Source organism: Podarcis vaucheri, assembly GCF_965113315.1.
Source record: "Podarcis vaucheri genome assembly, chromosome: 15".
NCBI lineage: Eukaryota > Metazoa > Chordata > Lepidosauria > Squamata > Lacertidae > Podarcis > Podarcis vaucheri.
In genome coordinates, this window is record NC_138753.1 from 41,430,737 (window position 1) to 41,456,542 (window position 25,806).

Below are 25,806 nucleotides of genomic sequence, written 5' to 3' on the forward strand. Positions count from 1 at the left end.
GGAGAAAAGGCAGGATACAAATGTAATAAAATAAATAAATATAAATTAAGGGGTTGACAGTCATGGCTGGGACCTGAGTAGCTTTATGTTGTCACCGTCCTTAAATTTCTCAAATCGTTACCTTTTAAAGGCTACTTAACCTAGTGGCTGTTAACAGATTTTGGTGCTGCAACTTCCATATGTTAGGTCAGGCATAGGCAAACTCTGGCCCTCCAGATTTTTGGGACTACAATTCCCATCATCCCTGACCACTGGTCCTGTTAGCTAGGAATGATGGGAATTGTAGTCCCAAACATCTGGAGGGCCGGGGTTTGCCTATGCCTGTTTTAGGTGCACAGGAAGCCATCTTATACTGAGTCAGACCACTGGTCCATCTAGTACAGTATTGTCTGCACTGACTGGCAGAAACCCTAGGGTTTCTGGGAGGAACTTTCCTTCTTCCTACGACATCCTTACAATGTGTGTTGAGGGTGGGTGGGTGTCAATGAATGAAATAGAAAAATGGAAGCCTCTTTAACCAGGGGAGACAACTTCTGGGAACTTAGGGGACAGGTTTCCAAACAGCCCTAGAGAAATATTTCCTTTTGTCTGTCAGCTTCACTGGACCCCAAGTATTATGGGAGAGGAAGGGAAACTTATCAATCTCCACTTTGGATGATACCTTCTAGCGGAAGAATTCTTCTGATAAGGTAGCAGGGCATTCTCTGAACTCTTAGAGTTCCTCTCTGTGCCATGAAACAGAGTTTTTCTAACTTTTTGCCTTCCCAGCAGGAAATAAGTAACTCTTAAAACTTTCAAACCTCATTTTGAACTACTTTTCTCTCTTCCTACTGAAAAGCAACCTTGATCAGAGAAGCAAAACATCCCAGGCTAGAGCTGAGGGGACAGTTTGGAAAAGTACTGAAAATATGGTTGAGAGGGTAATGGTGTTTGTGGGCCGTTTAGAGATAATGTTGTAATTCAGAAGCTTTTAACTCCTGTTTGGAGAAAAGAAACAAAGCCGTGATGTGCACTGGACCCCATCTGGTTAATGTCCTGTACGTTATTACTGTAAAAAAACAAACAAACAAACCCACACAAAAACAGCCCACCAGGGCCTCCATCTCTAAACTAAACAGAACACAAAACAATGGTTTCTAGTATCATAAAGAGCCTACTTTAAAGCTTGAGGGTGGAGGCTTTGTATAAACTGGTGGGAATCCCATTGCCTCTGAGGGGATTTTATTTCAGTATTTATCTTGACTATCCTATCAATATTTCCAGAATGCATTGACTGTTGCCTCCCTGCCATTCAAACATTGTGTAAAATTATGACATTTCAAGCTGAAGAAATCCTAGTATAAAATTCTAGGAGTCTTCCTTACCTCCTAATGGAGACAGGAAAGGGTAACTAAGACTTTGAAGATAGTAAGTTATTTCATTCATATTTGTTGCCTCATAAAAGTCACTTTACGTTGCTTCAAGGTCATCTGTACATTGTCAATTTAAGATAATTGCTTACACACTCTTCTCTTTCTCATCTGACTTTTTGGGACCACATGTGTGACAGTGTGCACTCAGCCTTGTGTTATCCCCATGGTTCTCTGGACTGGGGTCCATATTCAATTTGTGTGTGCGCACACACACCAGAGGTGCACTTAAGAAAATACAGAAGCACCAACTTTTGACTTACTCCAATTTTCCACAAATTAGTCCTCTGTCTCCTAGTCTTTCATGTGTGGGGGGGTAAGATTTGTTCCTTTTGTTCTCGCTATTGAATAAATGCCTTAAAACATTTTATTCTACTGTATTTTATTATACATATTTGGTTTTCAGTGATTGACTGAAATGGTATTTTATATATTTGCAAATCACTTAGATATTTTGTTTGTAGAAAGTGATGAATAAATGCTAAAAACAATGTCACAAGCCTCCTCTGGCTTTTCATGGCACAGCTAGGGATGTCATAGAATCTCATAAGAAATTAAAACGGGATTATAAATAAACAAATAAATAAAACAGGAGCAGAAATTCCCACAAGTTACATGTTCATCAGGAATAGAAATCGCAAAAGCAGGCAGTATTTGCTTTTTTTTTTTTTTAGTCCACAAATGGTTCCTAAATAGTTACGTTATTTTCTCTATTGTTTTTGATGTTTCCCTTCCGCTGAAATGTATTTAAATTGATTGTATTATTAATTATGTTAGTTTCAGCCAAAGCAGATAGTGAAAGAAATAATGCAGGTTTTAGTGGAGGCAGAAGCGGAGCACAATAGAAACAGTGATGAATGTGTTGAACACAGGTTAAGACAGAAATTGCTACCTCCTTGGATCCCTAGCTCCATCCCATATTGCCTTTTCATTGCTAAAAGAAAAAAGAAAAATACGTGTTATTCTGTAATGATGCTGACATGCCTGTTTTTTTCCCCCCCTCTCTCTCTAGGTCCCTCACCATATGAAAACCTTGCCCTATTACAGCTACGACCAACCGGTGATTGGATATTGCCAGGCCCACAAACCCCTCCATGTAAATAAGGGATATGACACAATCTCCCGGGACCAGGCTGAAGCCACCAACTTGGAGTTGAGTCGAGACCACAGCTTCATTGCTACAATTGCACGTTCGGCTGCTCCAGCTATTTACATTGAGAGAATACCAAACTGATGGAATCTCTTTCCTGAGAATCAAGAGAGGGTGTGTATGGGAGGCTTCTTTTTTCTGGGGAGGGGGGAACCTTCGGGTGAAGAGGAACAAGGAGCAAGGAGAAGAAGACAACTCACCATTCCAGTTACAAATGTTTTGATGCAAACAACAGGAAAGGGGAACAAAATAAATAAATAAATGACACATTGCTTGAGGACTGCCGTATAAGGAAATTCAGTCTAGTGAGACTATAGTACCGACTGGAGAACTGGAGAATTTCCTTTGGCTTTAAACTGTCGAACTTATTGGTGTACATATCAAAGAAAGATTGCTGAGTTCTTATATAAAAATGCGAGCGAGCGAGAGAATTAGATTTCACTCTAGCAACATAAAGGGATGGATTAAAAGTTCTGTTTGTATATTTGATTTTTCTACACTGCACGGTTCCTTCAAAGGAGAACCAGAGGTACCAATTAGGGGTGGGACGGGGGAGAACATAGAATGGAATATGAGATATTGTTTATTGTTTATTACTCTTAGAAGTAACAGAAGGTTTCTTTATTTTTCCATTTGGGGTGGGAGGGAGGAGAATAAACCAAACTGAGTCCCGTTTTCCTTTTCTTTTTTCCCCCTTGAGGGAGTGGAAGGTCAGTGTTATGATTTCAGATTCCAAACATGGTTATGTTGAACCAAATGGACATTGGCAATTCCTGAAAAAAGAACCAAGAGGCAAAAACAGACAAACCTCGGGGTGCATGTACATTTAAAACACATGCTGTACATTATAGGGAAAGGGTGACTTTTAATTTTTTCCTATCTTCATTGTGCTTCATTGTTGACACTACAATTATGTTTAGGGCTCTATAAAAAAAAAGAAAGAAAGAGGGAGCAGTTATTGATGACATGAGAGCTCACACTTGAACAGGACAGCTGTGCTGAATGCAGGGGGGTGAGGGGACTTTGGGTATGGAAATATTCATTATATACCTGGAAATTGTGGCGGGCGGGCTGAAAATTTGATGGCTGATGTGATTTAAGAAACAAACAAATGGGAGGATGTGTAACACTGTTTGATTTATTTTTAATTAATTATTCTGATCAGTTAGCTTTTGTGTAGTTTTTATCAATAAAACGACAAAAAAAGTGGTGGGGGAAATAAACATAATATTTTGTGGTTGGGAAGCCACAGCTAAATGGATGATTCAGTGTTTTCTTTAGCTGTTTTATATTGTGATTTCTACAGTCTCTTGAGATGATACAAAGATTTAGCCACATGGGAAAAAAATGTGCCCAGGATCCATGGGCAGAATCTAGCCAAGGGTGGTGGCAGCTATTGTTATTGTTACCATTGCAGTTGTTTTCAGTGGGAGTAAGTTAAACACATGCTTAATGCTTCTAATGAGACCAATGAGAGATCAAAGCTTTGGGGTGGATTGTGTTCTTATTTCTTCTTCATTCCCTGCCCCCTCAATGGAACCCCAATCTTATTTCATTATGCAGGCAAGAAAAGTAAAGAAAAGCTGGCTGGATAACTTGTGGAAGCATGTGGTGGAAGCTTTTCAAATCATGCTGACGAAAGTCAAACACTTATTTGGGCAACCCAAGAGGTTTAAAGTCCAACCCCTTAAGTATGATCACTGACTTTCACAAGAATGAGTACTGCACCGGGATTGGTTGGATTAAGGTTGCATCATTGTTCACACTTCCCTAGTTTAACTCACAAGCGGTACAGAATTTTACAATTGCACATTGACTATTGAAGGAGAACCAGAAATGGCTGGGATAGAGAAGAAACCTGTACTAGAATAATTGACACTATCAGCCAGTCCTAGATTGGGCATTGATGTTAATTATTAGCACTCTAAGCCAGCAGTTATTTAATTTCAGCACGGCGCTATAGAAAACATGGAACTCATAGCATTCCTGTCCAAAGGACTTGCCATGCACAGGGCTGCAACAATCTTCTCACCTGCCTTTAAAAGGACTTGTGATGGCTCAACTAGACATAAAACTTGGGTTAGGGTGAGAAATTCAGTTGGGTTCTCCTAACAGCTCTCAGCACCTTTAACAAACCAAGGTTCCCAAGGTTACTAGAGGGAGGTAATGACTGTTAACATAGCATAAGAATGCTTTAAATGTATGGGGTGGATGTAGCCCTAACAGGCAACACAGCTGGAAGAAACGATAAAGGAAAGGAAGGAGGAGCCAGCAACATTCAAAATAACTTAGCGGCACCGTGTTTCTGCAAGAAAAAGTTTCATTTGGGCCAAGTTTGGAGGTAAGAGCACGCATGAGTGAATGGAATCAGAGTTAGCTTTTTGGATTCTGAAAGAATGAGCTTCAGAACTTGTCTGCACTGAAGCTGTGTGCAGGCAGTAGATTTGCAGAATTTCAAGCCAATGGATGTGTCAATTGCCTGCGGTCCTCATGTTCATATATTGTGCCTCAATGGACTCTAATCAAACTAGTCTCACTTCAAAATGACCCCCTCTAAAATATATAGATAGATGATAGATAGATAGATGATAGGTAGGTAGGTAGGTAGGTAGGTAGATAGATAGATAGATAGATAGATAGATAGATAGATAGATAGATAGATAGCTGGCATGCCTTAAAGCCAAAACGAGCCAACAGAAAAATATGATGGAGTCATTCCATGGCAATGGTTCCAGGTAGTATTCCTTACCACCATATCCAGTTACAGTTGAAAAGAATGAACATCTGTTGTGTATATATGATTCTGGGATAGCTCAGTCGGTAGAGCATGGGACTCTTAATCTTAAGGTAGTGGGTTCCAGCCCCACACTTGGCAAAATATTCCTGCATTGCAGGGGGCCGCACTAGATGATCCCTTCCCGTCGGGATTCAGGCCTCACCATGGGACTGAAACTGCCTTGGTCGCACTGGTTGATGATCTCCGGCGGGCTAGGGACAAAGGTGAGAGTTGTTTCCTAGTTCTGCTGGATCTCTCAGCGGCGTTTGATACCATTGACCATAACATCCTTCTGGACCATCTTGAGGGACTGGGAGCTGGGGGTACTGTCATACAGTGGTTCCTTCCTCCTGGGCCGTGTTCAGAAAGTGGTGGTGGGGGATGAATGTTCAGACCCCTGGGCCCTCACTTGTGGGGTGCCTCAGGGTTCTGTCCTCTCCCCTATGCTTTTCAACATTTACATGCAGCCGCTGGGAGAGATCATCAGGAGGTTTGGGCTGGGTGTTCATCAGTATGCGGATGATACCCAGCTCTACCTCTCTTTTAAATCAGAACCAGTGAAGGCGGTGAAGGTCCTGTGTGAGTGTCTGGAGGCGGTTGGAGAATGGATGGCGGCTAACAGATTGAGGTTGAATCCTGACAAGACAGAAGTACTGTTTTTGGGGGACAGGAGGCGGGCAGGTGTGGAGGATTCCCTGGTCCTGAATGGGGTAACTGTGCCCCTGAAGGACGAGGTGTGCAGCCTGGGAGTCATTTTGGACTCACAGCTGTCCATGCAGGCGCAGGTCAAATCTGTGTCCAGGGCAGCTGTTTACCAGCTCCATCTGGTATGTAGGCTGAGACCCTACCTGCCTGCGGACTGTCTCGCCAGAGTGGTGCATGCTTTGGTTATCTCCCGCTTGGACTACTGCAATGCACTCTATGTGGGGCTACCTTTGATGGTGACCCGGAAACTACAACTAATCCAGAATGCAGCTGCTAGACTGGTGACTGGGAGCGGCCGCCGAGACCATATAACACCGGTCTTGAAAGACCTGCATTGGCTCCCAGTACGTTTCCGAGCACAATTCAAAGTGTTGGTGCTGACCTTTAAAGCCCTAAACGGCCTCGGTCCAGTATACCTGAAGGAGCGTCTCCACCCCCATCATTCTGCCCGGACGCTGAGGTCCAGCGCCGAGGGCCTTCTGGCGGTTCCCTCATTGCGAGAAGCAAAGCTACAGGGAACCAGGCAGAGGGCCTTCTCGGTAGTGGCGCCCGCCCTGTGGAACACCCTTCCAGCAGATGTCAAAGCGATAAACAACTCCCTGACATTCAGGAGACATCTTAAGGCAGCCCTGTTCAGGGAAGTTTTTAACGTGCGATATTTTACTGTATTTTTGGTTTCTATGGAAGCCGCCCAGAGTGGCTGGGGAGGCCCAGCCAGATGGGCGGGGTATAAATAATAAATTATTATTATTATTATTATTATTATTATTATTATTATTATTATTATTGAGGTCCCTTCCAACTCGACAATTCTGTGATTCTACATGTATGCAGAAAGCCACATGTTTGATCCCCGGCATCCCCACATAAGGTGGGAAATGTCCCCTGCCTGAAACCCTGGAGGGCCATTGCCATTGCTCTGCTAGATGGATTGAAGATGAGATTCAGTAGAAGGCTGCCTTACATTCTTAAACAATGGGCTACATCTAGCTAAGTTATACTCAGGGTAGACCCACTGAAGTTAATGGACATAGGTTAGTCATGCTGTCAGGGCCTCGGGAACAGAGGCATAGGGGAGAGAGGAAATGGAGAGCAAAGGGGAAGAATCGGAGGGCAGCGTAGGGGGGTATAGCAGTGACCCGAGAGATTCCATGAGCTTCTCCAGCGAATCAGAAGATTCCCAGAAGGAGGCGTCGATGGTCAGGGCAAGGGGGGCCAGCGGGGACTCCCAAAGCAGCAACTGGAGATCAGGGCCAGCTTCCCCACCAGAGCGTAGTGGGGGGGATGAGTCCCATGTGTCAGGGCCAGCGTCTCCTCCAGCAGGGAGAGAAGATGAGTCGAGACTGACCACGCCTCTGTCGGAGAGTGGGGGAACGGAGGGGAGGTCAAGTCCAGCTAACCTCCCTGAAGGAGGAAGCAGTGACAGGAGCAGTGTAACGGTCAGGTGGAAGGTTGCCGGCTGGGCGCACGCGCCAAGTTCAAATGTACAGGCGCACGGGACAGCAGAAAGCCCGGATCGGGAACCAGGTCCTAAAGCCCGCCGGAGACAGGGGGAAGACTCAGGGGACTCAGCGTCAGAGGAGTCTAGGAAGGGCGAGACCCCAGCTGACAGGCGGACCCAGAGGAGGAAAGAACAGAGGAAGAGGTGGAGCAAGGCTAGAGTCTTAAACTGGTGTCTGGGGGGAGGAGACTCAGACGGAGATTCGACGGTCTAGAGTTTCAGACGTAGAGCTGCACGCTGCGGCTGTGAAAGCAGAACTGAACTTCAATAAAGACTTTTGTATATAACAACAAACTGGCGTTGGTCCTTTGTGAGCTGGGACCTAGGGCAGCTCTGACACATGCCCAATTAATTTCAACTGATCTATTTGGAGTGGTAGTAACATTGGTTACAATCAAATGGTAGCAGAGCTAGGAAATACCGTATTTTCTGCTCTATAAGACTCACTTTTTCCCTCCTAAAAAGTAAGGGGAAATGTGTGTGCGTCTTATGGAGCGAGTGCGGGCTGCACAGCTATCCCAGAAGCCAGAACAGCAAGAGGGATTGCTGCTTTCACTGGCTTCTGAGATTCAGAATATTTTTTTTCTTGTTTTCCTCCTCCAAAAACTAGGTGCGTCTTGTGGTCTGGTGCATCTTACAGCGTGAAAAATACGGTACTTTGGAAAGCCACTGACAGTGAGAGGAGGCATCAGAAAATTAGATGGGTAAATGGTCTGATTCATTATTCAGGCAACCTAATATGTTTGCTTTGGCTGCAGCCATCAAATGCACTGGTTTCACTCTTCTTCCCCTTCTCCCTTCCTCCAACGCTGACAAAACCACCCAAAATTGCTGGGACTTTTCTTTTTTAAAAGTTTTATCTTTTAGCAGAGATGGCTGGACCCTCTTTGGCTCAATTCAGAATTGGGCTCAGTAAACGGAGCTACTTCCTGATGAAAAATACTGGGGTAGCAATGAATCCTGTTTTTTAAAACTGTTGATTTTTACCAGAAATTCTATGCTCATCATGAAGTAATGTTTTTAATGTTTAATAATTTTTTATTTTTGTTGGAAGCTGCCTAGAGTGGCTGGGGCAACCCCGTCAGATGGGTGGGGTATGAATGCTGCTGCTGCTGTTGAATCAGAGAAATGTTTGAGGGTAAGCAATCCCTCTCCTCCCCCCAAAACCCAGTTTATATTCACTTATTGAACATACATTTTCTAGCAGTCTGCTAGAACTGGTACAGCTCAGTTACAGTTTTATCATTGCAATGAAAACTAGATTCCCAATCTTTTTTGGCCCCAGGGGCACGTTTGTAAAACTAGTAAACTGATGTGAGGATCACAAAATACCCATTTCACAGAAGAAATGCTGACGTTCAGATGTCCTCCCCAGAAAAGAAAGCAAGGCAAAACATTTACACAACCCAAAACAGAATAAAACAGACAAAATAACTGGCAAGATCTCCCTCACACACACAAAAAGGCAAGAAAGAAAGAAAGAAAGAAAGAAAGAAAGAAAGAAAGAAAGAAAGAAAGAAAATTGATAGATAGATGATAGATAGATAGATAGATGATAGATAGATAGATAGATAGATAGATAGATAGATAGATAGATAGATTAGATAGATAGATATAGATAGATATAGAGAGATGATAGACAGATAAAATTGGGAGCAGCAGGAGATGCTGTGATGCCCACAACAAACATGCTGGAGACCTCAGCTCTAGAATACAGAACATCAAGTGGGGGGGGGGTCTTAAGATAATACGGTTCTCTGTCAGCCTGCATCCCTTTTCGACCTTATATATATGATTTCTGTTACTGAATAATGGAACAGAACAAGGTTTTCATAATTAAAAATCAATGCAATGGATAAATGAGAAGGGGGGGGGAATCTGTGAGTTTAACAAAAAGACCCAACTGCTGTAAACAGGACATCAACAGGACTTGGTTCAAGAATTGGCAGCCTTTAGCTAGGAATCCAGGTGCACAGCCTGTGCTAGGAAAGGTGGGGGGGGGGGAGTATTTCTCGTTCATTATTTAATGGTGACTGAACCATCTCCTGTATACTTCCTCCTCTGTGAGCTCATTCTGCATAGAAAAGCCATTCACAAACTGATCTCTACAGACAGCTCTTGGGAACCTGGTGCTTGAGTCAGGCTGCTGCAGCCTTTCCCTATTCTAGCCTTCTGCCACCCACACAAGCAGTCAATGGACTGACGATTCTGCTGATGGCTGTTTATGCGTCAGCAGAGGAGCCAGGCAACCCTGCCAACAATCCTGTCTATCCCTTTTCTCTTCCAAGGGGATGTTTGGAAGGATTAATCAGTTAATTGTTTGCACAGAGATGGATGCAAAGACAAATCTGCATTACACTGTAGCAGGCACCAAAATGTAAAAGCTCAGACACATCTCTCTCCCCGCCTAAATAGAGGTGCAATTGACTCACTTGTAGAAATCTGATTTATAAAGACCCTCCTTAATCCCACTCAAGGAAGTGGGATTTACAGTACTTTGGATACAATCCAACCATGTTTAAGGATGTTAGACTTCTCATATTTCACAGACGAACAAAAGAGAAGCATGTAATCTGAGCACAGGGCAGCAAATACTTTTACATCCATACAAACAAGTGCCCAAATTAACCTTGCAAAGCATTGCCAGTCTTGATTCGGAGGTGGTTGTTTTTTAACTTGTTGAGATTGTGAGTGGTGAAGGAGGGGTGGAATCTGGTGAGCTGTGATTCTGAAATGGACTCACCTAATCTGATCTGCCCAGATCAATTCAGAGAGTCAAATTCTCTCAGTCTCATGAAATTCTTATGGATATGACGGCATCCAAGGGCGACCTGTCTGTCTTCTTTAGAAATAATTTCTGCTTCCTAAAGGAGGATAGCTAATGCACGGGGCTCCTACTACTGCACACATTGAAATCAATATAGCATTTTCCATAGGAAATATTGTACTGTAACCATAGGAGCCAACTCCTAGTGGTCAAGGTCCCTTCACCATCGCTCCCCCCCCAATAATATATTTAAGGAGACCACCTCCACACTTGATGGGCATTGCCATTCAAATGATGTGTGCCACATCATGTGATCAATTATGCAGGGTGGTGCTTACCTGGCCCCCACAATATTTTATTCAAGTTGGCACCTCTGACCGTAACTTTTAGGATGAAATTGCATATTCCACACACATTCACATTTTAAAAATATATTTTGCATTCAGTTTCCCTAAAGACTCAAAGGGGAAAACTTAATGTAAAATTAGATTTGCTGGGGGGGGGGGGATATGGAAGTTAATTGCCCAGGTCTACTCAGAGGTAAACCCAACTCAGTTCAGTGGGATTATTCCCAGGTATGTATATACATACAAGATTGCAGCCTAACTGCCTTATTATATGTGTATTTACATTGCATTGTGGTTTTTTTTTTTTGTTTCATTTCAGTAGTCTGGTTTTCATGTATCTCTGAGGTGTGACTGGACCACCCAGATCTTGCTGTCATGCTTCAGAAAACAGCCTTCCTCAGTCCAAGGCATTTTGAAGGCTGCCCTTTTCCATTCAGGGTCCACTTAAGTCCACTTCATCCCAACATGCAATTCACAATTAGAAAAATAAAATAGCTATATTTCGCATCCCTCTTGGCAGGAGTGTGTGAAATTTGTGGGTTCCAGATTGGCTAAAGCCTCCCAAATTCCAGGCAAATAGGACCAGGAGCTTTTTCTGCTGGGCACCTTTATATTGATTTGTTTAATTTTATTTATTAAAAAAGAAGCTTTCGTTTCTGCTTTGAGGCAAACTTAAATTAAATATGCAGGCAGTGTTATCCCTTCTGGGGGCATTTATTCTGCTAAATTCCAGAAGGATAACTCAGCTACTACAGTTCTAGGTAATGCTGTGCCAAAATCTGTTTTCCAGTTTCTCAAAACATCTCTTTATCTGCTTCTATTTTTCTGCTTTGTTCTCAGGGCACATTGAAATTTCTTTAGGGGAGAGCTAAAGAGGGCAATGTACAACCAGATGTTCTATCCAAAACTCTGCCCAGTTTCTAGTGTCTCTTCATACATTGCATTTGTAGGGTTGTACCTACGGTATTTTAAAGTATGAAATGTGGGTGCAGGGAACTAGAATTTGCAAATACATGAGACATTTGTAATTCTTGTTAGGGAACCAGGATTGCTGGAAAGCCAAAATAGCAGAAGATTCATAAAGACTGACCTTAGGAAGATGGGCAATTTTCACTTGGAAAACTGCACAAGGGCAAGGGTTAACCTCTTCCTCTGGCACCGTAGCCTCAGTAGGATTTTTAACCTCACACGACTGTAATTAAACTTCTGAAAATCAGCAGGAAATCCAATCATTTGCTCTGTGCGATGCACGAAACAGCCCTAAGCCGTCAACATAAATTTGATTCTGTTGCTTGGAGACTCTTAACTACAGTGCTGAGGTTGTATAAGGAAGCCTTCCACATGAAACCATTTGGCTGCTTTTTTATTTTTTTTTACAAAATATTGTTTTAATCCCCTTCCTCTTTGCAATGACATCACATGAAGCCACAAAATCCATGTTTAAAAGGTAACATTATTCTGCTCTTACCAAATGTATCACACTCATGTGTGAAGGAAATCGCTCTGCTAAGGGGAAGGTCTTGGACACTTTGCTTCTCAGAACTAATTGGATGTACAGTAAAGGTAAAGGGACCCCTGACCATTAGGTCCAGTCGTGACCGACTCTGGGGTTGCGGCGCTCATCTCGCTTTATTGGCCGAGGGAGCCGGTGTACAGCTTCCGGGTCATGTGGCCAGCATGACTAAGCCGCTTCTGGCAAACCAGAGCAGCACACGGAAACACAGTTTACCTTCCTGCTGGAGTGGTACCTATTTATCTGCTTGCACTTTGACGTGCTTTTGAACTGCTAGGTTGGCAGGAGCAGGGACCGAGCAATGGGAGCTCACCCCGTCGCGGGGATTCGAAGTGCCGACCTTCTGATCAGCAAGTCCTAGGCTCTGTGGTTTAACCCACAGCGCCACCCGCGTCTGTACTGTACTGGATGTACAGTAGTGTGTTTGAAAAAGTCAGGCCCACCTGTTCATTTGTATTCAACAGCCACATTTCTAGTGTCATGGGAGTGGGGGGTGGGATGACGACATTCACCACAGAAGTGGAATATAAAACTATATTTTCAGCCATTGCACCAGTGCTAACTTCTCCCACAGACCTCTTGCCATACCCTCCCTGTTCTTCCTTGGAATGCTTGAAGAATCTGATTACTGTAATTTCAGTCAAAATGGACCCAATCCACACCTCCTGGACTAATTTTTAAAAAGGTAAAGGACCCCTGGACAGTTAAGTCCAGTCAAACCTGACTATGGGGTGCGTCGGTCATCTCGCTTTCAGGTTGAGGGAGCCAACTAATGTGTTTATCAGAATTATACTTTGGATACATACAAGATATAATACATTATGAAATGCGTTAAGCAAGATAAAATAAGTATTTAAATAGTATTTTGTGATAAAATGCATATTTATAAGCATATTTAAATATCAATTCAAATATTAATTTCCATACAAGTCTCTTACAAAGAAAAAGAACATTGCTTCAAATTAATGCTGAAATAGGTCAGAACAAACTTATCAATGAACATGCAGGAAATTGACACAGACCAGTATAGGAGAGTCCATCAATATCTAATTCTTCCTAGTTCTTGAGTCATTGTCACAATATTGCACCAGCGTTGGTAATCACCTCTAACCCTGAACTGCTGAAGTTTCATGTGCCAGGGGCAGTACCTCAAAGAGAGTCACTGCCAGTGTGGCAAAATGCCAATTATTATTTCTGGAAGAACTCCATATGGTCTTCCACTGAGGAGCTCATTTTGTAAGAAGACCAGCTTGAAAGGTATTATGGCATACTAGGGCTGATTACTTTTATGGGTAGTTTTCTGAGGATAGTTGTATAGTTCAAAAATGAATAGGAAGGTTCATTTTGTAAGTTTCAGCTGCATCAAATACTCTGGATATTTATTGCCCATTCCAGTTATTGTACATAGTGACATTTGAAAATAACTTAACATATATTTGCAGTGTGTTTAGCATTTTATGTGAGATAAATTACCGGCAAACATTTATAAAGCATTTATGAGACATGCAAACATTTGCTAAATGATTTATAAAGTCAGCCTGCACAGTGCAAAGCGATGGCAGGGTTACATATAAATCCCTTGGTAAATATTTTCTCTGCATCAATATTGCTGATATTAATTAGTTTACAGTTTATCTACAAGTGCTTGTTGGATGATTTACACATCCTCATCCTAAGGGTTTGAAATACGAGGCAGAATTAAGTACCTTTCCCATTAACATTTCTGACACTTGTTTCTCACTAGGTCTAGAAGCATGCCTTAAGATATCCCAGAAAGTATCCTTAAGTCAATGCAACATTCGCATAATCTCTTAGTTGTGCCAAGACCTATAACAAATTTATTTCATTAGGTTCCAGTACTGTGATAGACATGTAATTCCGACAAGTGAGTTCTGTATTTTCCCAGCTCCTTTGGATTATTTCGACACTGTCTTATATAGCTCTTCCTGCAACCATAGCATCTAAATCCACACTGGCTAAGCAGCTAGTCATCAATAAACTTATTTAGCTCCACTTCCAAGAATACTAATATAGCCTCTTAAACCACCAACTTGTATATAGAGGAAATTGGTAGAGCAGGAGAAATTATTGAAAGTAACGAGGAGCAGGAATCACCTCACAATTTATTGCAAGGATGGAAAGTGGTGGTAGTGGAGTAAGACTTGCCATTAAGAGAAGCACTAGCACATCTTTCCTTTCCTCTAAGGGTTTTCAATGCATTTGCTGCTGCAGTGATTTTATCAAGAAGAGTTTGGATTTGATATCCCACTTTATCACTACCCTAAGGAGTCTCAAAGTGGGTAGCAATCTCCTTTCCCTGCGACAACGGCCGTGAGAGTTCTGGTAGCACAAGGATGGAAGACTGAAGAAACCCCAACTAAAGAATCATGGCAAGAAAAATTGATGGACTATGCAGAACTGGCAGAACTGACATATAAACTACGGGACAAAGATAACTGTGACTTTAAGGATGAATGGGAACCCTTTACAAAGTATCTGAAGACACAACAAAGCGAACTGGACTCCTTGGCAGGCTTTGAATAAACATTCACAAACTTTTTATTGATAATAATCAGCTAAATAGTTTGAGGATCTACACAACTTTGTAACACGCAGAAAACAGCATTCTTAGAGAAACCAAGGACTGGAACTTAGGGGGGTGGGTGGGTTTTGTGTGGGAGGGGGGAGGGAGGAAAAGTGGGGGGGAACAAGGGTGATATGTTTTTGGATAATATGTCTTGTTATAATTTTGAATAATTTTTTTAAAAAACAAACAAACAAACAAAAACAATCTCCTTTCCCTTCCTTGTGAGGCTGAGGGACTTCAGAGAAGTGTGACTGGCCCAAGGTCACCCAGCAGCTGCAAGTGGAGGAGTGGAGACGCGAACCCAGTTCCCCAGATTACGAGTCAACTGCTCTTAACCACTACACCACACTGGCTCTTATCAACAGGTTGACCACCATTTTGTATTCTCCACAGTTCCCTCGACCTCACATATTCTGGATCATTGTGAAATGCCTCTTGTTTGTCTTGATAAAGGATGGAGATATGTGGGTTTATCTTTGTGTGTGTGTGTGTGTGTGTGTGTGTGTGTGTGTGTGTGTGTGTGCATGCAAGAATCTCTGAGATTTGCATGGCAGAATATCCCCATTTGTAAAAGGGTAAGAGAGATATCGATCTTCCCACTTTTGCCTCTGAGACTGCTCAGTGCTGGCATGAACACACAACCCTCAGAAGGTTGCCTTAGAGGAAATGCAACCCTCAGTCTGAAAAAGGTTCCCTATGACTTCTTTAATGCACCAGTTCCATTCTGGAAAGAAGACCAGGTAACTTGAAACTGCAAAATCCTGGAATACTTTTTGCTGAACAGAATTTCAAAACCATTTCTATTCCCACTTCTGTCATCCATAGCATCAGCCTGAACAGACAGTTCCATTCAGTTGGTCACTGGGTATCTTCAGTTAACTGAGCATGTTTCTTCCTTATGTATCCATCCTTGCCAACATGTGTCCTCAGGTAAGATGGGACTCAGTACCTTCCATCTCCTTTTCTCACCTCCAGCAGTGTCAGACCTCTCTTCCCATAAAACATTTCCAGACCTAGTTGCAATGGTTGCTACATTGCGGAATTCAACACTGTTGCCATATAGCTATGTGTTATCCAAATTCCATTTTTATTCTAATGGGAACTTTCCATGAAAGCAAGGAAACTGCACACAGGTCTGCTGCTTGGAATGAAGTTATAAGTAAAACTCTATATCAACAGTCTGATAAGCTACAAATGAAGGTCAGCATAGACTCTTCCTTTCATTCTATATCCACATATATATGTCATTTTTTTAATGAAACCTTTCTTCGTGTTATCTGTTGGTGGAAGGGCATCAGGGCTAGCCTTAAGGGGTGGCTGTGAGAATATTGCAAAGTTTAAGGTCTAAGCAAAACAATCAATCCTTTTACACAGCCCTGAGGTACAAATATTGGACGATTTGCTTTGTGCTTTATAGCCACTCCACAGGTTCAGATTTGATTCCTGAAGTGCCTTTCTATGGGATACAACCAATTCAAGTAACAGATCTTTGTAAACAGTTACAATAAACAAAGATACTATGTGAGCCAACCATGTCTTTACACTATGTCCTTATCAGACTTTACTTACATGTGACCTTTAAATATTGTTTTTCAAAATGTATTCACAAAGTGGTTTACAATATATAAAGAACATGAACACAAAGCTGTGTGTGGAGTTTGTGTCTGAGGAATGGGGCACATGCAAACCGTGTCTGCACATTGGCCAGTGTGAGGCAAGAAATCAAGGGCTGTGTAAGTCCAATGTCTGACCTCATCTGCCTCTTTTGAATCATGTCTCAGCACCCACCCAGCTGACCTTTTCTAGGACTAAGTGGATTTCCTCTTCTTCTTCTTCTTCTTCTTCTTCTTCTTCTTCTTCTTCTTCTACCAACTAACTTGGAAGCAGTAGCAGACCCATATGCCACACACACAGAGAGACACACAAACATTTTACATTTAAAAACCCCAAAACAACCATCTTGCTGTCCTGATTTTATTAAAAGTAAAACTACTTCATTTAAGAAAAACAAGGACTCACAGCAATAGCAGCAGCACAATAAGCTGCCACCCCAATCTTCCAGTGCTCCAAAAAAAAAAAAAAAAAAAAGGTTGGCTGAGGGTACCACTCCTGAAATAAATTATATGTGAAACCAATCAGCAGCAGTTTCTCCCACCAATGGCCTCAAGCACTAGAATGAAGAGGGAACTATTTGTTTTGTGAAAAGCAGCAGCCCGTGATATGGCTGACTTCCCCTTCTAAAGGAGGGCATTCTGAATTGCTGGAGTGACTATTGAGAAGGCCCTGCTCTTAGCAAATGGCAATATATCCAGAATGCATTACAGAACTTTTGTCAAGGGCTCTCTGGCAGGCCTCAGTTTATGTGGGAAGAGGGTTTAAATTGAAGGATGCATTCCCTTAGATAGATAGCAAATAAATACTAACAGTGTTGAGGGTCTGGTCAAAGCAATTTGTCCTGTTAATGTGGCATCCTAAACATCAAAGGCTTAGGCTGCAGCCTTTGATTTGTTGTGCCTTTTTGTGCAAAGAAAAAAGTCCTTTCGTAGAAGCAGTTGTGTAAAATAGAGACAGTGATGATTGGGGCACCTAAAATGATTGATGTGTGACATTATGGTAGCTGCTGGCAATATCCACCAAATAATGTGGCTACTGAGAGTCCAGGATGATATGTGCAAGACATGTCTGGTGTCAGGACTAGAGAAATGATCCTGAAAGCTAGGAACAACAAGGAGAGGCTTAAGGTCTCTGCCACTTGGCATTTTCTGTAACATCCCATCAGGTACTCCAGCACAAGAGCCATTGAGCCAGATGCCAGAGGGTTAGCCACCTCTGACTAAGATGGATAGGACATTCTGGCTGTGCATTTTTGTGATGTCAGAGACCTCGGAGAAGCATGGAAGGTGAACCTGAGATTGCAGACAAATGGCTTATTTACGTCAATTATTTATTTCATAAAATTTATACACCACTTGATCATTCAAAAAATTCTCAAAGGGGTTTACAAATAGAATAAAACAATAAAATTATCAGTAAAAAAACAGTTTAAAACCATTATTTAAAACCTTCATATCAATGATAAACAAGAAACAGATTATCAAGGTAGACTTGCAAAACAAAAATGTTTTAGCAGGCAATGAAAAGAATAAAGCAAAGATATCTGCCTGATGTCAACTGACAGGAAATATCAAAGTATGCACACTGCTGCACTAAAAGATTGATTTTCTTACAAATGCGGAACAAGTATAATGTGGCAGCACACATATTTCGTACTTCTAGTCTGTTGACCTCAGGCAGATGTCTTCACTATATAAACAAATGTGAATTTATTGTAGACCAGGGTTGGGAAACAATTTTTAGTCTGGGGGTACAATCCCTTCCTCCAAGGATAGTGGTGGTGCATGTTCTTTCTTTCTGTTGGCAAAATACTGTTTACTTGCATTGAAGTCCTGTGAACTTCAGTGCAAACCGAGAAATAAAAGCTTACTGACCATATGTTGATACATTATCCATCATCCTGGGCACACCAGTGTCCTATCAGTGGTTACTAGAGTACTCATATAAGAGGTATGGGGAGCCTCACAACTGGGGTCCATGTGTGGCCCTCCAGGCTTATCTATCTGACCCACAGGACTCTCCTTAGACCATACACCCTCTAGGGGCCTACACCCCACCAGCCCTGCTTTGCACCTTTCTTGAGTGCTTTCGCCTGGCTGGAAGGTGTCCTTGAACTCTGAATATCTTTTTAGTTGCTTGGATGGAGGACAGAGATGGGTGCATCAGTGTGCCAGGGTGCCAACTTTAAAAAATATTGGACGGGCCAGGTAAGACACCCCCCAAATAATCACAAGACATGGTGCATGCATGCCATTTGAATAGCAATGCCCGTCAACTTTGGGGGGTGACCCCCTCAAATATTTTAGGGGGGGCAAGGGGACCTCATCCCTTGGAGGTAGCTCCTTTGCAGTGTGTAGAAGCTTAGGTCGTGCACTAGGCTTGGCCAAGGCAAGAAATGAATCTAGACAGTTCAGGGTGATCTGAGCATTGTTTGACTCAGGTTCAGACAGCATTGGATTGGGTGGCCCAGAGTAATTGGGGTGGAGGTGGGGCTCAAGTGGGAAGAAGAGGCTGGCATTGGGTGGGAACTGTGAAGAGGCCAAGGAGGACCTATCTGACTAGCTGCATATTCCTGAGAGAAGGCCCAGCCTCCCTTTCTTCCTGCCCAATGTCACTCCCCCAAAGCAGCACCGTGCAGGTTATAATATTCCATCCTGCACAATGCAGAGTGCTACTCTTTCACAACAGGCTTCCCTGAAGAGAAGGCACTCTAAAGCAAGTAGCACTGTGCAGAATGGGCCACTGAGATACTCTCAAGAGAGTATAGCCAGTCTCAATGGCTGTTGTGGAAGCCTGACCAGTCACAAAATGGTTGTCACAGAGAGCATGGCCAGTTACAAAATACATTATTGAAACAAAACACCAGTTTCACAGAAGGCAAGCAGATGGGCAATAATTAGCTCCAGAAACTGAGCCCCCAAACATGAAACCATATACTTGACTCATTTTTTTAACTGTTCTAACCATTTTCACAGAAAGCAAGCTAATTCATTTGAAGTCCAAGTCAATTCACCCTCCAATAAATTTACCCACCATTAATTTATCATCAAGATCACCTCAAACAAATTATTCAATTAATTTGCACCTATCCCAAATGAATGTCTGACCAGATGACCCCAAACTTTTCTCTATTATTCCCCTCAAATTCATACCCAACCCAGATTCTGCTCTAAATCAAATCACATTCCTTTAATGACTCCCATTAATCATTAACTCCCCAACTCCTCCAAACGAATTCTTCTGAATTTAATTTATTTTATTTCTCATCATTTCTATCTTATCTAGGTTTATCTTGGTGGGGGGTAGTTGTAACCACCAAATCCATCCCCAGAGCTCCCTGCAAAAGGCTGAGTACTGCTGTCTCAGTATGACAGTATTTCCCATGAGCTTTAGGAAGTCATCACCCTGCCCTGTGTCTAATTAATTTGCTTCATGCCTGTATGTCAGACATAGGCAAACTCGAACCCTCCAGATGTTTTTGGCCTACAACTCCCATCATCCCTGACCACTGGTCTTGTTAGCTAGGGATGATGGGAGCTGTAGGCCAAAAACATCTGGAGGGCCAACTTTGCCTATGCCTGCTGTATGTTCTTCCTTCTTCACTCCCACCTGTATCCATTAACACTTTCCAGAGTTCACCAAAGAAACAAGATGTTCCACTTCTGGACTGGCAGCTGGATCTTAATTTAACAATGGAGAGGGAATAGCATAACCCAATACAACTGAGGCAGCAGACTAGTTTCTGAGAGAGAGGACAGGAAATGTAGCTTCTGCAGCTCAGTTCTGAATGGGAACTGGCTGATTCCATGCTGCAAAAGGGAGACTTTGCGGGGCATGGCCACCTTATAATGCCAGCCACCCCATGGAACACAGTGATGTGAAAAAGACAAGACAAGACAACTAAGTTTTGTGATGTTATATCCCACAGTGTGGGGGGCAAATGAAGACCTACGTGAATATGGGAAGTGGGGCAAGATTAAGAAAAGAGTATAACAGGGAATATGTCAATAAACGTTGTTGGCATCTGCCTGTCTCAGGAGACAATGGAAAAGTGCACCTTTGAGGGTTGGAAGGTTGCAACGCCTGCTGTGGCTGTTTGAGACCAAAATGGGCGAGACATGTTTTGTTGCCTCTGGGGTAGATGAAGGCATCCAGTTGTGCTGCTGCAGATGCACCATGACATTTATTTTCTCTGCTCTCCTCCCAGCAGCCATTTCTCATCAGGTCACTGCTATGGATAGATGACTTGATTGCCTGTCTCCAGGCACTGCGGTCATTTGCAAGGGATTCCCACATGGCAGAGTTGATGCTGCCAGCCTTCATGTCTCACCTGCAGGTCTCTTTGCAATGCAGAGCTGGCCTGGTGCCAAAAGCCAGCTCCCTGTAGAGGATGTCCTTGGGGATCCTGCCATCTTCTATTCTGTGAATATGACCAAGCCAGCATAGACATCGTTGAGATAGGAGTGCAAACATGCTGGGAATGTGAACTTGGGAGAGAACTTCTTTGTTTGGAATTCTGTCCTGCCATATGATTCCCAAAATCCTCCTGATACTGGTCATGTGGAAGGCATTGAGGTGTCACTCCTGACGGTTGTAAATTGCCCACAACTCATTTCCATGAATCATCCTGCTCAACATGAATGCCTGGTAGACCTTCATCTTGGTATTGGATGTTAGTATCACATTCTCCCATACCATTTTGGAGAGGTGAGCCATTGCCACAGCTGCCTTGCCAATACACTTGTCCAGCTCAGCATCAATGGCAAAATAAAAGACCCTTTGAAAGATACCAGTTGCACAAATTATGCTTGTCCTATTCAAGAGGTCTGATGCAGAAGATGTTTCCAGCCATTGATTTCTGGTTATGGTAGAACCCACATAGACAAAATTGCCTACCACCTCAAGTGTGTGGTCACCAATGCTGATGTGTGGAGTGTTGGCAATGTCCTGACCCAGGATGTTGGTCTTCTTCAGGCTGATATGGCCAAACTCCTTGTAATTTTGGGCAAAATGGGTGATGAGTCTCTAGAGCTTCCTTGGAGTACACTGTCAAGGCTGTGACATCTGCAGACAACAATATATTGGGTAAGGATCCACTACACTTTTGTCTTATTACTGAAACGGTGTGTGTGTTTTAAAGAGACTCAGCTGAATCATTTAGGAAATTATCTTTAACAACAGTAATATCACTTAAGGAACTACTGTGAAAATTAAGCTGTGCAACCACAGCAGAATTAAGGTCACAGTTTTTAAGTGTGATGGGATTCATTTTGCTTTAACATTTAACATTGCCCATCCAAATAGTGACATTTGTTAGAACTGCACATTTATTTTTTTCTTCATTTATATCTCACTCATCCACCAGAAAACCCAATGCATGGTATACATAAAATATGAATGTCAACATTATACTAAAACGCCTAAAACACTATGTCAGGGAACTGACATCGGAGGAAAGGGAAGTGGTAGGGCTCCCAGAGACTGGGAGAGAGTCAACAGCTAAAGCAGGGACCAGTAGGGGGAGCGCGGGGTCTCTGGAGGAGGATCTCAGTAATGCTGAGAGACACGCAGCAGCCCAGGCAGGAAGCAGAAGGGGAGAGAAAGGGGTGAGAGACACTTCGAGCGATAATAGCGGGGAGGTGTCAGAAGCAACTGCAGGGAGACCTATGCTTCGCCGGAAGCTGTCACGTCGTGAGTCCAGGAGACGCGTTTCCGTTAAGGAACTTCTTTGCTGGAAGCGCTTCCGCAGACAGCCACTGTCGGACTCTACAAGTGACTAGAGCAGACATGTCTGAGGAGCTCTGTCACACACAGAGGTTTGTGGGGTCGCACAAACTCTGAAGGGGCACTATTTTAAGCACAAGCAGCTAATCATCCCCTGATAGCAGTCCGACAGTCTCTGTACGCTGCCTGTGCAGGAGAAGGCATCATGAGCGACCCAGCAGGAGCCGGAGCCGCAGGGGGTGGAGCTGGTCCAAGCTTGGAAGACAGATACCGAGCATTGGAGGTCCAACTTGCGCTGCAGACGGCGAGGCTCGAGGAGAGGAGGGCTCAAGATGCAGACAAGAAGGGGAGAACCACTCAGTTCCCCAGAAAGGTACCAGGATTAGTGCAGAAGTTTGGGGGGGACCCCAAGGATTACCATGCCTTTAGGACTGAAATGCAATATGCCCTGAATGTGCAGTTTGATGAGTTCCCTGATGAGGAATCCCGAGTTGCTTTCGTAATTGGGCATCTTGAGAAGGGGGCGCGAGATTGGGTTCGACCCCTGATGGCAACGCACAACGATATCCTGAAGGACACTATGAAATTCTTTCGTGCAATGGATATCATGTTCTCCAGCGATATTGAGGAGGGGGGAGTGCGCAGACAGCTAATGGCTTGCAAGCAGGGAAGCAGATCTGTCCGTGAGTACTGGACTGAATTTACCATGCTGATTCACAGATTGGGGTGGGATTTATCGGCAGCACCCATTCAGATGCTATTTGAAGAAGGTCTTTCTTCAGCTGTGAAAGACGAGCTGGCCAGGAGCCCCAGGGCGGTGTCTATGGATCAGCTGACCAAATCTGCGCTGACCATTGGAGCGCGCCAGGAGGCAAGAGCCTTGGAGAGGCGGGAAGGGAGAGGGGAACGTTGGAAGGAGTTACGCATTCCAGACATTCCTGAGCCAGCTTTCCCGCCGGCAGAGCCGATGGAAATCGGAACAGCCCGCGCGCGCGCAGTTTCAAAGCCCAGTGAGGGGGCGAAGAAGGAGGGAAAGGGACCCCGGAAATGCTATCTCTGCCAACAGCCAGGCCACTTTGCCAGAGTCTGCCCCCAGAGGAAGGAATGGCAAGGGATGGTAGGAACTGTTGAGGGGGAAGAGCAGGGAGAAACTGAGCAGGTAAAAGCCAACGCCTGGTTGCCAGCAGGGCACTGCAGCCAGGCCAAAGAGCAGTGAAAGTGCCCCTTTCCCAAGTGCCAGTGCCAGAAGCTCCTCGACCTGCTCTAGTGATTGAAGTGTCGCTAGAGTTGCAAAATGGACACCCCCTAAAAATAAAGGCGCTGTTGGACTCAGGCAGCTCCTGCAATTTCATGAGCAAGGAGTTTGCGGCTGAACACCAGATACAGACTATCCCCTTAAGCAACCCCCTGCAGGTGACCACGATCGATGGCAGAGAACTGTTGGGAGGAGGCGTCAGCTTGCAGACCATCCCAATGATAATGAGGGTGGCAAGGCACACAGAACTGATAGCGTTTAATGTGGCCACCTTGGGAGGCGCTCCCATTATTTTGGGAATGAGCTGGCTAGCCCTACATGATCCGCTGGTGGGCTGGCATCAAAGAGTGGTTTCCTTCGGTTCCGCACATTGCTTAGAACACTGCAGGGGGGAAAAGGGGTCAGCAGGGGCCCAAGCCACCCTAGCGGGGACGGAAGTGATGGAGAAGGGGAAGGTGCCATCACAGTATGCTGATCTCAGCGACGTGTTCAGCGAGAAGGAAGCTGACCAACTACCCCCGCATAGGCCCTTTGATTGCCAGATCAATTTACTCCCTGGAGCACAGCTTCCTGTAGGCAGGTTGTATGCCATGTCAGACAGGGAGATGCAGGAGTTGCGAGCGTTCATTGACAAGAACCTGAAGAGAGGCTTCATCAGAGAGTCCAAGGCAGCGGGGGGTAGCCCAGTGTTTTTTGTGGATAAAAAGAACACGGACAAGCCGAGACTGGTATGTGACTTTCGGGCCCTAAATGCAGTGACAGAGCCGGTGGCTTTTCCTATGCCCAGGATTGATGATATTTTTACCAGGGTGCGAAAAGGAAAGATTTTTACAAAGCTGGACCTAAGGGGGGCGTACAACCTGATACGTATAAGGAAAGGGGATGAATGGAAGACCACCATGTTCACCCCTTTGGGGGCATTTGAATATCTCGTTATGCCTTTTGGATTACAAGCAGGCTCCGCGTGTTTTCAAGCCTTTATGAACCATGTACTGGGGCCTTTGCTCTACAAGAATTGCGTGGCCTTCTTAGATGACGTGTTGGTGTATTCGGAGAATGAGGAGCAACATGTGAGAGACGTCAGAGAAGTGTTGAGCAGGCTGCAAGCCAACAGACTGTGGGTGAAACTGGAGAAGTGTCAGTTTCATACCAAGGAGGTGGAATTCCTGGGGTACCGCTTGTCAGACAAGGGGTTGGCCATGGACCCCGGCAAGGTTCAAGCGGTGCTGGAATGGAAAACCCCCAAGACTAAGAAGGATGTGCAGAGGTTCCTAGGGTTTGGAAACTTTTATCGTAAGTTCATCCGAAACTTCGCTCACCTGACGGCGCCCATCACGGACTGTCTCAGCAGCAAAAAGAAGTTTGTTTGGACGGGGGAGGCGGAGCGAGCGTTTGAGGAACTGAAAAAGGCCTTCGCCTCTGACGAACAACTTCTACATGTGGATTTACAAAAAAAGCTGAGGGTCGAAACAGACGCTTCTGACAGAGCCATAGGGGCGGTGCTTCTTCTGCAGCCAGGGAAGGAGGGGTCCGAGTGGCGACCGTGTGCCTTCTTTTCGCGAAAGCTGAACAAATCTGAGAGAAACTACACGGTGTATGACCGGGAACTTCTTGCGATTTATGAGGCCTTCCGGAGATGGAGGCACCTACTAATTGGTGCACAACAGAAGGTGCAAGTACGCACGGACCATAAGAATCTAGAGTATTGGAGAACTGCGCGAGTGCTCAACCAACGGCAGTTGAGATGGGCCCAGGAGTTCTCCAAATTTAACTTTGAGATTTGTTACGTACCAGGCCAGGAGAACGTTAGGGCGGACGCTCTATCACGCAAACCTGAATATTTGGAGGGAGAGGGTGCACCCGAAGAGACCCATGTCATTCCCGAGGATCGCTGGGTGTGTGGGGCGGCACTGGTGGGGCTAAGGGAACTGATAGAGGGAACGGTGCAGGATGAATATGCCCAGGACAAACTCCGGGGTCTCAGGAGGGAGGGAGACAAACCCGGGGGTTTTGAGGAGAGAAACGGGGCGTTGTACTACAAGGGAGCGTTATACGTACCTGAAGGAGAATTGAGGGAAAAGGTACTCAAGCAACTGCACGATAGCCCCACAGCAGGGCATTTTGGGCAACACAAAACCATGTGGCTGGTTACCAGGGAATTCTGGTGGCCCAAGGTCAGGGAAGATGTGCGGGAGTATGTGAGAGGGTGTGACCGATGTCAACGAGCCAAGGGGGAGAGGCGGGCACCGGCAGGTTTATTAGAACCACTACCCACGCCGGAAAGACCATGGGAGGCAGTGGCAATAGATTTTATGACTGATCTGCCCAGGTCCAAAGGGAAGACAGCCATTATGGTTGTGGTAGACCTGTTAACCAAGATGGCCCACTTTATAGCCTGCTCACATGCGGTCACAGCAGAAGAAACCGCTAAATTGTTTGTGGAAAATGTGTTTAGATT

The 25,806-nt window shown here is 44.3% G+C and overlaps 1 protein-coding gene across 4 annotated transcripts in view; it reads left to right on the plus strand.

Annotated features, from left to right (window-relative positions):
- LRRTM4 (leucine rich repeat transmembrane neuronal 4) overlaps positions 1-3,671 on the plus strand; it is a 414,996-nt gene extending 411,325 nt beyond the window's left edge. For 2 of the 4 annotated variants that reach the window (XM_082200443.1, XM_082200444.1), the window contains one exon: positions 2,422-3,671. In XM_082200443.1, coding sequence (XP_082056569.1) covers positions 2,422-2,643 — 222 coding nt within the window. In that variant the 3' untranslated portion in view covers positions 2,644-3,671. The remainder of the gene's footprint in view (positions 1-2,421) is intronic. The other 2 variants (XR_014213840.1, XM_082200445.1) reach the window with 2 other exon arrangements.
- The last annotated feature ends 22,135 nt before the right edge of the window (positions 3,672-25,806 follow it).